General features: G+C 42.5%; 1 protein-coding gene across 4 annotated transcripts; it reads right to left on the bottom strand.

The window, feature by feature from the left end:
• Positions 1 to 2970: 2970 nt before the first annotated feature.
• Positions 2971 to 14295, bottom strand: LOC130592218 (uncharacterized). Of its 4 annotated transcripts, XM_057396414.1 has the most exons (5): positions 14217 to 14295; positions 13702 to 13758; positions 12754 to 12807; positions 5980 to 6036; positions 2971 to 4325 (listed from the first exon to the last, which is right to left on the bottom strand). In XM_057396414.1, exon 5 carries the CDS (start codon positions 4317 to 4319, stop codon positions 3252 to 3254), a length of 1068 nt encoding a protein of 355 aa, XP_057252397.1. In that variant the 5' UTR covers positions 4320 to 4325; positions 5980 to 6036; positions 12754 to 12807; positions 13702 to 13758; positions 14217 to 14295; the 3' UTR covers positions 2971 to 3251. The 4 variants fall into 4 exon arrangements, with proteins under 4 accessions (XP_057252397.1, XP_057252399.1, XP_057252398.1 ...); XM_057396416.1 differs by lacking the exon at positions 12754 to 12807 and having other exon boundaries at positions 14217 to 14244; XM_057396415.1 differs by lacking the exon at positions 14217 to 14295 and having other exon boundaries at positions 13702 to 13793.
• Between the last annotated feature and the right edge of the window lie 696 nt (positions 14296 to 14991).

Below are 14991 nucleotides of genomic sequence, written 5' to 3'. Positions count from 1 at the left end.
TATCAGGCCAAGGAGGCCAAGCGTCTGGCCGAGCTTCGCCTGGAGGAGGCCAACACCAAAATCAACAAAGGTGAGGCGACTTGGAAGCAGGAGAGGGAAGATTGGGAAGCGGAAAGGGCCAATCTTTCCCTTGCCAAAGAAAATGCCGAGTCCGCCAAGGTTACGGCCGAGACCAAGCAAGCTCAGGCCGAGAACGACTTGGAGGAGGTCAAGCTCAAACTTTCTGCGACCGAGGCCCAACTGAAGGAAGCTAAGGCGGCCGTTTCTCGCTCCCAGGAGGAGTGGTTCAAGTCCTGGCAGAAGTCGGATGACTGTACCGAGTTCTGCGCTGAGGTGGGCCAATCCTCCCATAAGATGGGCGAGGACGAGGCGCTCTCCAAGCTCAGGGAAGCTTTGGCCGACTCCTGCCCTGAAGCTTACTGGAATTCAGTCTGGTCTCGCTATCAGGAGTTGGCTGAAGTCGAGGCAGCCGAGATTAAAGCCAAAATGGCTGAGGAGATGAGCTCGGATGATGAGGCTGATGACGATGAAGAAGAAGCTGCTAGCACCGAGCCACCTCCAACCGAGCAACCTGCTGCTGAGCAACCTGCCACCGGTCCCTCTTCTTAGCTGCTTTAGGATTTTATTTTCTTAGCTTTTGCCTTGTCGGCTTTTTAGCTTTTCTGCTTTCGATCCTGTATTTTTGTAAACTTTTGGTTGTATTTTGCAACTTTTGATCAATTGGAATACAACTACTATTTTGCAACTTGTCTTTTGTCGCACATTTTTCGTTATTTGCAATATTACAACATTTAATAGACAATAAACTGGTTAAGTCTTGCTTGCCTTTTTGCTCAAAATAATGAGACTGGTTAAGTCTTTTTTATTTCTGGGCTAGAAACCCGACTTGGTACATGGACTGGTTGTAACACCCCCGAAATCCACGCACGCCCATCCCTGCTGCGTCGCGTCGACTTCTTGAGATCCTTATATAACTTATCTCCCCCTGGGTGGACGGAATAAGTCGTGTTATGACCCTCACCCATTATCTTTTGTTTCAATTCTTCACATTTTTGTGGCACACACCACCTACCCTTATATCTTATGCTTCCATCCTCATGGATCGCAAACCCTTCTGTTTTCCCTCCTTAAGCTTTGCTTTGACTCGCTCAAGCTTCACATCCCCAGGTTGATTTTCTCTTATTTCGTCTAGAAAGTTGGGCTCGATGGTTAAGGCACTCAGCAATCTTTCTACCTCCCCTTCATGAACAACTTCTATCTGGAGTCTAGAAACTCCTCACAAAGTTTGTCGGCAACGACTAATGTATTCAGGCTATGGCTAGACTTGCGACTTAACGCATCAGCAACGACGTTGGCTTTACCCTCATGGTACTGGATGTCTAAGTCATATCCTTGATGAGCTCTAACCATCTGCGCTGTCTCATGTTAAGGTCTTTCTGGGTGAAGATGTATTTGAGACTTTTGTGATCCGTGAAGATTCGACAAGTCACCCCGTAAAGGTAGTGTCTCCAGATTTTTAGGGCAAACACTATTGCGGCCAATTCTAAGTCGTGTGTTGGGTAATTGACTTCATATGGCTTCAACTGCCGAGACGCATAAGCTATGACCTTCCCATTTTGCATAAGAACACAACCCAACCCATTCTTGGACGCATCACTATACACATCATATCCCTCATTCCCATTAGGCAAGGTTAGGACAGGGGCTGATGTTAACCTTTCTTTGAGCGTTTGAAAGCTTTCTCACTGTCCTCATTCCAGTTAAACCTACAATCCTTCTTCATCAAAGTGGTCATGGGCTTTGCTATTTTGGAGAAGTCTTTCACAAATCTCCTATAGTAACCGGCTAAACCCAAGAAACTTCTTATGTCTGTGACATTCTTTGGAGTAGGCCATTCACTCACGGCTTTGATCTTTGCAGGATCGACTGACACACCCTCCTTGGAGACAAAGTGACCCAAAAATGACACTCTTTCCAACCAAAATTCACATTTCGAAAACTTCGCATATAGTTGGTTGTCCCTAAGTGTCTGCAAAATGACTCTCAAATGACCCTCATGGTCCTCCTTGCTCCTAGAATAGATCAGTATATCGTCTATGAACACAACGACAAATTTGTCGAGGTAGGGTCGAAAGATCCTATTCATAAGATCCATGAAAACTGCAGGTGCATTAGATAACCCAAAAGGCATTACCGTAAACTCATAGTGGCCATATCTAGTCCTGAAAGCAGTCTTAGGTATATCATGATCAACAATCCTCAATTGATGGTAACCTGACCTTAAGTCTATTTTGGAGAACATCCCCGCACCCTGAAGTTGGTCGAACAAGTCATCAATCCTAGGCAATGGGTATTGTTTTTCACAGTGACATTGTTCAACTCCGATAGTCTATACACAACCTCAAACTACCATCCTTCTTTTTCACAAATAAGACGGTGCTCCCCATGGTGACATGCTAGGTCTAATATACCCTTTGTCAGTAGTTCCTCCAACTGGTTTTTCAACTCGTTCATTTCTGCTGGAGCCATTCGATATGGGGCTTTCGAAATTGGTCCAGTCCCAGGTACTAGGTCAACGGTGAACTCTACATCTCTCCTTGGTGGCATACCAGGTATATCTTCAGGAAAAACATCCTGGAACTCTCGGACTACTGGCACATCCTCAGGCTCAACGGATCATCCTCAATTCTTCTCACCGACACATAAAAGAGGCCATCCCTTGTCTAATAGTTCTTAAGTTGTATGGCATTGATCACCTCAATCCCGGGTTCTCGAGGTATTCTCCTATATGACACTCTTTTTCCCGAAGGATCTCTCAGTTCCACTTTCTGCGCATCGCAGTCTATCTTAGCCATGTACTTTCCAAGCCAATCCATCCCCAAAATAATGTCTAGGTTTGATAAGTTAAACTCTATCAGGTCAGAAGGAAAGAAACTCTCTCCTATTTTCAGTGGCACTTTTAGAAATCTTTTAGAGCAATTAACATCTCCCAGACGGAATGACTATAGGCATAGAAATCGACTCAGACTCGATCAATGTTAAAGTCCTAACAGTTGAATGGGCAATAAATGACAATGATGCTCCAGAATCAAACAATACTTTAACAGGAGTGGAGTTGATAGAAAATGTACCCGAGACAACATCCCTTCGAGCCTCTTGTTCTCTAGTCGACATCATATACAGCTTCCCCTTGCCCTTATCTTGGGAATTGGTTGCATTGTTCCCATTAGATGTCTGATTATTGGTGTTGGTTACAGGCTTGGAGTAGTTAGAATTCCCATTGTAAGCACTTCCCCCATTTCCATTCCCGTTTCCATTTCCATTTCGGGGCTTGTCCCCATAATTCCCATTCTTTTGGCCATTGGGTTGATCAGTTTGTTCTTCGAGTAGCACTCATATGCCCTATGTCCCAATTTCCCGCATTCTCGACATTCCACCTTGTTACCCTCACAGTCTCTACCAGGATGGTTGTTAGGGCACTTTCTACACCTATACACACGCTCAGATCTGCGGTTATTGGTGTTGTTATTGCGGTTATTGTTGTTGGGATTAGCGTTGTTGTTATTGGGTCCCTTACCGAAATTCCTTTGAGGGTCTTGATGGTTTTGGTTCCCATTATGCTTCTTCTCAAACTTCTGGACCTCAGGGTTTGGATTATCCTTTCGTTTCTCACCCTGCTTACCCCCTTCCTCTCTCTTCCTGATGGCATAAAGATGAGCAGCTTTGCCAAACACATGATCTAAAGAGGTGAATGTATCTCCCCCTAGTCTTCCTTGCAGGTCAAGGGTAAGTCCTAGTTCGAAACGTGAGGCTTTAGATTCCTCAGTAGGTGCTATTTCCGGGGCAAATCTCATCAGCTCGATGAATTTCCGGTAGTACTCCTCAACAGACAGAGTCCCTTGTTCCAACATCATAAATTCTTGGGCTTTCTGCTTCTTAAGGTATGGAGGGTAATATTTGTCCCTTAAGGCCTTTTTGAAAGTTTCCCACCCAAAACCAGGCTGACTCAGGAGGTTGCTCTTAGCTTGGGTCCACCAGAAATGAGCATCTCCCTGAAGGTAGTAGCTCGCTAAGGGCACAGTTTTCTCATCGGGGCAGGATAAGGTGAAGAAAAGTTTATCGAATTCCCCAACCCAGTTCTCTAATTCTTCAGGTCCCCCTTTCCCATTCAGTATTGGTGGGTTCCTACGGGCAACCTTTTCGGATAAATCCCCTTCACGATTGTGACCTTGGGCTAGGTTGGCAGTGATTTGCACCAAGTCACGTATCGATTGCTCGATATTCAGAGAGGTTTCAGGCGTGCCTCCCTCCCGAACCATTCTACGCTGAAAATAACATAATAGCTATCTCAGTGACACACATCATCCTGTCCTTTCTTAACCAATACACATTGCACATATAGCAAGCATTGTCACGAACAAATATTAAGTCTTTATTGACTTGCAACACAAACATCTCACATGAGACGTCACAACCATAACAAGGAATATCATAAAGTATCCTTAAAGGTTTTCGAATATATCTATATTATGTATATATATGTATTTAAGAGATAAAACGATCGTTTCAATCAAGTAAAGAGTTTTGTCGCAAAAATAAGGTTAATTCAACACTATTTTTGAAACATCCTTGTACATCCTCTTAACCTATTCATATTTGAATATTGCAAGAATCTTTCGCAACTTCGATTTGAACAATCAAACAACACATTCGAGTTCAAGACACGAAACGAAATCACAATTGCAATCATTCCCTGCTTGGTACATGGACTGGTTGTAACACCCCCGAAATCCACGCGCGCCCATCCCTGCTGCGTCGCGTCGACTTCGGGCGTGTTACCGCCGCGATGGAACGCAAGGCATAATAAGGGTTAACGATAACTTAAAACATTAACTTGAAAACTAAAATGCAGCGGAATTAAAATATAAATAAACTCGGGAATCATCAATGACCCCTTTCATTCAAACCACAAACCATATATAAGTCTTAGAAAAACCAATAATACTTATTTCAAAATACTTTAAATGTAAATACCCAAGCCTAGTCCCCGTATGCTCGAGATTATGCAGCAGCACCAGCAACCTAGTCTGCTCCCCATTGTAGCATCAATGGTTCATCGCAGTTCATCAAACACATAATAACACACAATCAGCCATGCTGAGTACGTAATGAACCATTGAATACATGTAAACATAAATGATGCACACATGAACAATTTTAAGCATGATGCTACACTATGTTACATCCTTTAACCTTTAATCTTTAATCTTTAATTGGCATCGAACGGGCACCGTCATCTTACTAGAATCATACGGGCTACTGAATCCTTAACAGACACTAGGTCTGTTAGATGAAATGCAAATACGGTTTCGAGCCGTCTCACACCCATCACCTTAGTATGCATACCCCCAAGATCGAACGGAACCTTCCGCCTACTTGAGTGTCAAAAATATAAGGACACTACTGTCGTCACAGTAGGCCTGCGTAGGAGCGTAGGACAAGTCCCACACTCCCCCCTTGTTCATCACTTGTAGGGAGTCCAGCTACAAGATATTGCCATAATTCATTTTAATATTAACCATTCATTTCATAACCACATATCGTATCTCTTGTAACACTCTTGTACACTATGGATACATAGAATCAATTACCTGTTCTCTTCATTAAAATGCTCAAATCGTATCTCTTGTAACAACCTTGTTACACTATGGATACATAGAATCATTTACCTGTCCTCTTATGCTCAAATCATATCTCTTGTAACAACCTTGTTACACTATGGATAGATTAACAATGCTCTTTGAAATACTACGATAGAATTACGCATTCCCATGCAACATATCAATTTCAATTACAAATGTCTAACCAGACAATCTCAATCAATCAAACATTCCCTATCATGCTTCTAGGTTCCAATAACATAGATTGCAACCTAATCATGATACTAATACTTGGGATTAAACTGGTACGCGTACGTACCTTGTAACGGAGAATTTTCGCTGTCTTAATCGAACGTTCCGCTTATGAAATTGGGACCTAAACCGTTAAATAAAAGCTTTAGTGCTACGTCGTTGGTAATATTAACAACTACTACGTAACTAAGACTATATGGTTTAATAATTGGAAGTAAACGATAACTAAACCCCTTGTTTGTGAATCTTCGTTACTTTTCTATTATAATGAGTTTAACGTCTTTTAGGAGTCAAAGCTAGTGAACATACTAATATTAGTTAGTGTCATTAGTCCACTATCTTTACCAAACCAATTAAATTATAAATCCAACCATGTTTTATGTCCAAAATCTTATGTCCAAAAGTCTTAGGTCCAATCCAGTATTATGTCCAAAAGTCAGATTCGCAACTTTAGTCAGAATAATAAAATAAACTAATTAACTTGAATTATTAGTTAACTGATTATACTTAACATAATTATGAAAACAGAATTTATTAATAAACTTAATATAATATATTCAATATATAAAATTGATTTTTATACCGTTAAGCTCGCCGGCAATTAATTTCCGGTGACCGATTTCCGGCAACAGCGCAACAACTTCGTCGCACAGCTATGCTCGAACCAGATTCGTCGCACGGCCCCACGACCACGCGCGCCCTCGTCGCACAGCCCCGCTCGAACACACACACGCACTACACCCTCGCTCGCACCAGGCCTTCGAGTCTCGTCGAAGGTTCGCACCACCACGCTCGAACGCACCGCACAGCAGCACACAACACTCGAGCAGTCCTCGATCCAACCCTCGACTCGCACACCGGCTGCTCTCGGACTCCCTCGCACCAACTTCGCGACCCGCACAGCCTTCGCACCCCTCGACTGGCCCTCGTCGTTTCACCCGACCACAAGGCGACTCAGCGTGCACCACTGCACACGAGACTCCGGTACAAGAGAGGTGGAGAGAGAGAGGTCAGCGAGAGAGAGAGGAGACGAGCGAGAGAGAGAGTAGACGAGCGAGAGAGGAGACCAGCGAGTGAGGAGAGAGAAATTGAGAGGAAAGATGGAAGGTGACGGCTGAAGGAGGAGAGTGAGAATTTAGGGTTTTTTCAACTTCCTCCTCTTATTTCCCTTTTTATACTCTTCTAAAAGTGGTAACCCTAGATCGGGTGAACTCGGTTTAACCTTTATAAATCCGAAATTAACACAACCGACTCGTATTAATATTATTATATTCTTATTATTCTGTAAATACTACTAAAATACCTTTTTATTATTTTCTTGGCATTTCTTAATTATTACGAATTAATTCCAAAAATACGGAGTATTACAGGCTTTCCCCCTTAAAAGAAGTTTCGTCCCGAAACTTGGAGGTAGCCAGTCTTAACACGATCTTTTGCATTCTAAGTCCCAAAATTTCATAAGCGTTTTCTAACGTTCGCACAACAGATCAGCAATAATTACAATAACTATCATAATTAACATACTTTAGGGTGAAAGCGCGAAATTCTATCGCATTCTTCCCCCTTAAAAGAAAAGTTACGTCCCCGTAACTCACGTACCTCTTGAAAAAGCTCAGGGTACTTCAGACGCATTGCATCTTCGGCTTCCCAGGTGGCTTCTTCAGTATTTTGATTTCTCCACAACACTTTGACAATTCTGATGTCCTTATTCCTCGTACTACGCACTTTGCGGTCTAGGATCTGGACAGGTTTCTCCTCATAGGATAAGGTTTCGTCTATTTCGACATTTTCCGGTTCAAGTACATGTGACTCATCGGTACGTATCTCCGGAGTTGGGATACGTGAAACACATTATGGACCCTTTCTAAGTTATTGGGCAAATCTAGGCGATAAGCGACTTTGCCTACTCTCGCCAGAATCTCATATGGTCCTATGAATTTAGGGCTTAGCTTCCCCTTTTTCCCGAATCGCATCACTCCTTTCATTGGAGACACCTTAAGCAATACTTTTTCCCCGACTTCGTAATTCTCATCCTTCGCTTCTGATCCGCATAGGATTTCTGCCTGTCCTGTGCAGCCTTAATCTTTTCTTGAATGAATCGACCTGATCCATGTCTCCTGAATCATCTCAGGTCCTAACACCACAGTCTCACTAATGTCGTTCCAACACAAAGGGCTACGACACTTTCTCCCATATAGTGCTTCAAATGGTGCCATCTTAATACTAGCATGGTAGCTGTTGTTGTATGAGAATTCTATGAGGTCCAAATGGTCTTCCCATGATCCCTTGGTATTCTAAGGCACATGCTCGCAACATGTCCTCTAAGGTCTGAATAGTTCTTTCGGTTTGACCATCTGTAGCTGGGTGAAAGCTGTACTCATCAATAGCTCACTACCAAAGCTTCCTGAACCTTTTTCCAGAAATTCGAAAGGAATCGCGAATCTCTATCTGATACTATACTCGTGGGTACTCCATGCAATCGAATGACATTTTTCACATAAGCCTTGGCTAAGGCTTCCATACTCCACGTATCTTTCATAGGTATGAACCTTGCTGTTTTGGTTAGTCTATCCACTATCCCCATATGGTATTATTGCCTCCCCGACTCCTAGGTAAGGCTACAACGAAATCCATGGATATCGAGTCCCATTTCCATGTCGGAATGTCTAAAGGTTGAATCTTTCCTTGAGGTCTCTTGTGTTCACTTTTGACTTTCTGGCATGTTAGACATTTGGAAACAAACTCAGCTACTGCTCTTCATCCCAGGCCACCAAACATCTTCTTGAGGTCCTTATATAAACTTATCTCCCCCTGGGTGGACGGAATAAGTCGTGTTATGACCCTACCCATTATCTTTTGTTTCAATTCTTCACATTTTTGTGGACACACCACCTACCCTTATATCTTATGCTTCCATCCTCATGGATCGCAAACCCTTCTGCTTTTCCCTCCTTAAGCTTTGCTTTGACTCGCTCAAGCTTCACATCCCCAGGTTGATTCTCTTATTTCGTCTAGAAAGTTGGGTCTCGATGGTTAAGGCACTCAGCAATCTTTCTACCTCCCCTTCATGAACAACTTCTATCTGGAGTCTAGAAATCCTCACAAAGTTTGTCGGCAACGACTAATGTATTCAGGCTATGGCTAGACTTGCGACTTAACGCATCAGCAACGACGTTGGCTTTACCCTCATGGTACTGGATGTCTAAGTCATATCTTGATGAGCTCTAACCATCTGCGCTGTCTCATATTAAGGTCTTTCTGGGTGAAGATGTATTTGAGGCTTTTGTGATTCGTGAAGATTCGACAAGTCACCCCGTAAAGGTAGTGTCTCCAGATTTTTAGGGCAAACACTATTGCGGCCAATTCTAAGTCGTGTGTTGGGTAATTGACTTCATATGGCTTCAACTGCCGAGACGCATAAGCTATGACCTTCCCATTTTGCATAAGAACACAACCCAACCCATTCTTGGACGCATCACTATACACATCATATCCCTCATTCCCATTAGGCAAGGTTAGGACAGGGGCTGATGTTAACCTTTCTTTGAGCGTTTGAAAGGCTTTCTCACTGTCCTCATTCCAGTTAAACCTACAATCCTTCTTCATCAAAGTGGTCATGGCTTTGCTATTTTGGAGAAGTCTTTCACAAATCTCCTATAGTAACCGGCTAAACCCAAGAAACTTCTTATGTCTGTGACATTCTTTGGAGTAGGCCATTCACTCACGGCTTTGATCTTTGCAGGATCGACTGACACCCTCCTTGGAGACAAAGTGACCCAAAAATGACACTCTTTCCAACCAAAATTCACATTTCGAAAACTTCGCATATAGTTGGTTGTCCCTAAGTGTCTGCAAAATGACTCTCAAATGACCCTCATGGTCCTCCTTGCTCCTAGAATAGATCAGTATATCGTCTATGAACACAACGACAAATTTGTCGAGGTAGGGTCGAAAGATCCTATTCATAAGTCCATGAAAACTGCAGGTGCATTAGATAACCCAAAAGGCATTACCGTAAACTCATAGTGGCCATATCTAGTCCTGAAAGCAGTCTTAGGTATATCATGATCAACAATCCTCACTGATGGTAACCTGACCTTAAGTCTATTTTGGAGAACATCCCCGCACCCTGAAGTTGGTCGAACAAGTCATCAATCCTAGGCAATGGGTACTTGTTTTTCACAGTGACATTGTTCAACTCCCGATAGTCTATACACAACCTCAAACTACCATCCTTCTTTTTCACAAATAAGACGGATGCTCCCCATGGTGACATGCTAGGTCTAATATACCCTTTGTCAGTAGTTCCTCCAACTGGTTTTTCAACTCGTTCATTTCTGCTGGAGCCATTCGATATGGGGCTTTCGAAATTGGTCCAGTCCCAGGTACTAGGTCAACGGTGAACTCTACATCTCTCCTTGGTGGCATACCAGGTATATCTTCAGGAAAAACATCCTGGAACTCTCGGACTACTGGCACATCCTCAGGCCTCAACGGATCATCCTCAACTCTTCTCACCGAGCACATAAAGAGAGGCCATCCCTTGTCTACATAGTTCTTAAGTTGTTGGATTGATAAATACCTCGTATTCTGAGGTTTCTCCGTATGTACTCTTCTCCTTAAGCACTCTTGAAATCTCTCAGTTCCACTTTCTGCGCATCGCAGTCTATCTTAGCCATGTACTTTCCAAGCCAATCCATCCCCAAAATAAGTCTAGGTTTGATAAGTTAAACTCTATCAGGTCAGAAGGAAAGAAACTCTCTCCTATTTTCAGTGGCACTTTTAGAAATCTTTTAGAGCAATTAACAGTCTCCCCAGACGGAATGACTATAGGCATAAAAATCGACTCGACTCGATCAATGTTAAAGTCCTAACAGTTGAATGGGCAATAAATGACAATGATGCTCCAGAATCAAACAATACTTTAACAGGAGTGGAGTTGATAGAAAATGTACCCGAGACAACATCCCTTCGAGCCTCTTGTTCTCTAGTCGACATCATATACAGCTTCCCTTGCCCTTATCTTGGGAATTGGTTGCATTGTTCCCATTAGATGTCTGATTATTGGTGTTGGTTACAGGCTTGGAGTAGTTAGAATTCCCATTGTAAGCACTTCCCCCATTTCCATTCCCGTTTCCATTTCCATTTCGGGGCTTGTCCCCATAATTCCCTTCTTTTGGTCATTGGGGTTGATCAGTTTGTTCTTCGAGTAGCACTCATATGCCCTATGTCCCAATTTCCCGCATTCTCGACATTCCACCTTGTTACCCTCACAGTCTCTACCAGGATGGTTGTTAGGGCACTTTCTACACCTATACACACGCTCAGATCGCGGTGATTGGTGTTGTTATTGCGGTTATTGTTGTTGGGATTAGCGTTGTTGTTATTGGGTCCCTTACCGAAATTCCTTTGAGAGGCTTGATGGTTTTGGTTCCCATTATGCTTCTTCTCAAACTTCTGAACCTCAGGGTTTGGATTATCCTTTCGTTTCTCACCCTGCTTACCCCCTTCCTCTCTCTTCCTGATGGCATAAAGATGAGCAGCTTTGCCAAACACATGATCTAAAGAGGTGAATGTATCTCCCCCTAGTCTTCCTTGCAGGTCAAGGGTAAGTCCTGTTCGAAACGTGAGGCTTTAGATTCCTCAGTAGGTGCTATTTCCGGGGCAAATCTCATCAGCTCGATGAATTTCCGGTAGTACTCCTCAACAGACAGAGTCCCTTGTTCCAACATCATAAATTCTTGGGCTTTCTGCTTCTTAAGGTATGGAGGGTAATATTGTCCCTTAAGGCCTTTTTGAAAGTTTCCCACCCAAAACTAGGCTGACTCAGGAGGTTGCTCTTAGCTTGGGTCCACCAGAAATGAGCATCTCCCTGAAGGTAGTAGCTCGCTAAGGGCACAGTTTTCTCATCCGGACAGGATAGGGTGAAGAAAAGTTTGTCGAATTCCCCAACCCAGTTCTCTAATCTTCAGGTCCCCTTCCCATTCAGTATTGGTGGTTCCTACGGGCAACCTTTTCGGATAAATCCCTTCACGATTGTGACCTTGGGCTAGATTGGCAGTGATTTGCACCAAGCAACCCGTATCGATTGCTCGATATTCAGAGAGGTTTCAGGCGTGCCTCCCTCCCGAACCATTCTACGCTGAAAATAACATAATAGCTATCTCAGTGACACACATCATCCTGTCCTTTCTTAATCCATACACATTGCACATATAGCAAGCAATTGTCACGAACAAATATTAAGTCTTTATTGACTTGCAACACAAACATCTCACATGAGACGTCACAACCATAACAAGGAATATCATAAAGTATCCTTAAAGGTTTTCGAACATATATCCTATATATGTATATATATGTATTTAAGAGATAAAACGATCGTTTTAATCAAGAAAATAGTTTTGTCGCAAAAATAAGGTCTTAATTTAACACTATTTTTGAAACATCCTTGTACATCCTCTTAACCTATTCATATTTGAATATTGCAAGAATCTTTCGCAACTTCGATTTGAACAATCAAACAACACATTCGAGTTCAAGACACGAAACGAAATCACAATTGCAATCATTCCCTGCTTGGTACATGGACTGGTTGTACACCCCCGAAATCCAGAGCGCCCATCCCTGCTGCGTCGCGTCGACTTCGGGCGTGTTACCCGCGCATGGCACCATAATAAGGTTGTAACTAAAACATTAACTTGAAAACTAAAATGCAGCGGAATTAAAATAAAATACAACTCGGGAATCATCAATGACCCCTTTCATTCAAACCACAAACCATATATAAGTCTTAGAAAAACCAATAATACTTATTTCAAAATACTTTAAATGTAAATACCCAAGCCTAGTCCCCGTATGCTCGAGATTATGCAGCAGCACCAGCACACCTAGTCTGCTCCCCATTGTAGCATCAATGGTTCATCGCAGTTCATCAAACACATAATAACACACAATCAGCCATGCTGAGTACGTAATGAACCATTGAATACATGTAAACATAAATGATGCACACATGAACAATTTTAAGCATGATGCTACACTATGTTACATCCTTTAACCTTTAATCTTTAATCTTTAATTGGCATCGAACGGGCACCGTCATCTTACTAGAATCATACGGGCTACTGAATCCTTAACAGACACTAGGTCTGTTAGATGAAATGCAAATACGGTTTCGAGCCGTCTCACACCCATCACCTTAGTATGCATACCCCCAAGATCGAACGGAACCTTCCGCCTACTTGAGTGTCAAAAATATAAGGACACTACTGTCGTCACAGTAGGCCTGCGTAGGAGCGTAGGACAAGTCCCACACTCCCCCCATTGTTCATCACTTGTAGGGAGTCCAGCTACAAGATATTGCCATAATTCATTTTAATATTAACCATTCATTTCATAACCACATATCGTATCTCTTGTAACACTCTTGTTACACTATGGATACATAGAATCAATTACCTGTTCTCTTCATTAAAATGCTCAAATCGTATCTCTTGTAACAACCTTGTTACACTATGGATACATAGAATCATTTACCTGTCCTCTTTATGCTCAAATCATATCTCTTGTAACAACCTTGTTACACTATGGATAGATTAACAATGCTCTTTGAAATACTACGATAGAATTACGCATTCCATGCAACATATCAATTTCAATTACAAATGTCTAACCAGACAATCTCAATCAATCAAACATTCCCTATCATGCTTCTAGGTTCCAATAACATAGATTGCAACCTAATCATGATACTAATACTTGGGATTAAACTGGTACGCGTACGTACCTTGTAACGGAGAATTTTCGCTGTCTTAATCGAACGTTCCGCTTATGAAATTGGGACCTAAACCGTTAAATAAAAGCTTTAGTGCTACGTCGTTGGTAATATTAACAACTACTACGTAACTAAGACTATATGGTTTAATAATTCGAAGTAAACGATAACTAAACCCCTTGTTTGTGAATCTTCGTTACTTTTCTATTATAATGAGTTTAACGTCTTTTAGGAGTCAAAGCTAGTGAACATACTAATATTAGTTAGTGTCATTAGTCCACTATCTTTACCAAACCAATTAAATTTAAATCCAACCATGTTTTATGTCCAAAATCTTATGTCCAAAAGTCTTAGGTCCAATCCAGTATTATGTCCAAAAGTCAGATTCGCAACTTTAGTCAGAATAATAAAATAAACTAATTAACTTGAATTATTAGTTAACTGATTATACTTAACATAATTATGAAAACAGAATTTATTAATAAACTTAATATAATATATTCAATATATAAAATTGATTTTTATACCGTTAAGCTCGCCGGCAATTAATTTCCGGTGACCGATTTCCGGCAACAGCGCAACAACTTCGTCGCACAGCTATGCTCGAACCAGATTCGTCGCACGGCCCCACGACCACGCGCGCCCTCGTCGCACAGCCCCGCTCGAACACACACACGCACTACACCCTCGCTCGCACCAGGCCTTCGAGTCTCGTCGAAGGTTCGCACCACCACGCTCGAACGCACCGCACAGCAGCACACAACACTCGAGAGTCCTGATCCAACCCTCGACTCGCACACCGGCTGCTCTCGGACTCCCTCGCACCAACTTCGCGACCCGCACAGCCTTCGCACCCCTCGACTGGCCCTCGTCGTTTCACCCGACCACAAGGCGACTCAGCGTGCACCACTGCACACGAGACTCCGGTACAAGAGAGGTGGAGAGAGAGAGGTCAGCGAGAGAGAGAGGAGACGAGCGAGAGAGAGAGTAGACGAGCGAGAGAGGAGACCAGCGAGTGAGGAGAGAGAAATTGAGAGGAAAGATGGAAGGTGACGGCTGAAGGAGGAGAGTGAGAATTTAGGGTTTTTTCAACTTCCTCCTCTTATTTCCCTTTTTATACTCTTCTAAAAGTGGTAACCCTAGATCGGGTGAACTCGGTTTAACCTTTATAAATCCGAAATTAACACAACCGACTCGTATTAATATTATTATATTCTTATTATTCTGTAAATACTACTAAAATACCTTTTTATTATTTTCTTGGCATTTCTTAATTATTACGAATTAATTCCAAAAATACGG

This window comes from Beta vulgaris, chromosome 7, assembly GCF_026745355.1.
Source record: "Beta vulgaris subsp. vulgaris cultivar EL10 chromosome 7, EL10.2, whole genome shotgun sequence".
NCBI classification, from domain to species: Eukaryota; Viridiplantae; Streptophyta; class Magnoliopsida; order Caryophyllales; family Amaranthaceae; genus Beta; species Beta vulgaris.
Note: the sequence above shows the minus strand (reverse complement) of the source record. Positions and strands in the feature narration are given on the sequence as shown.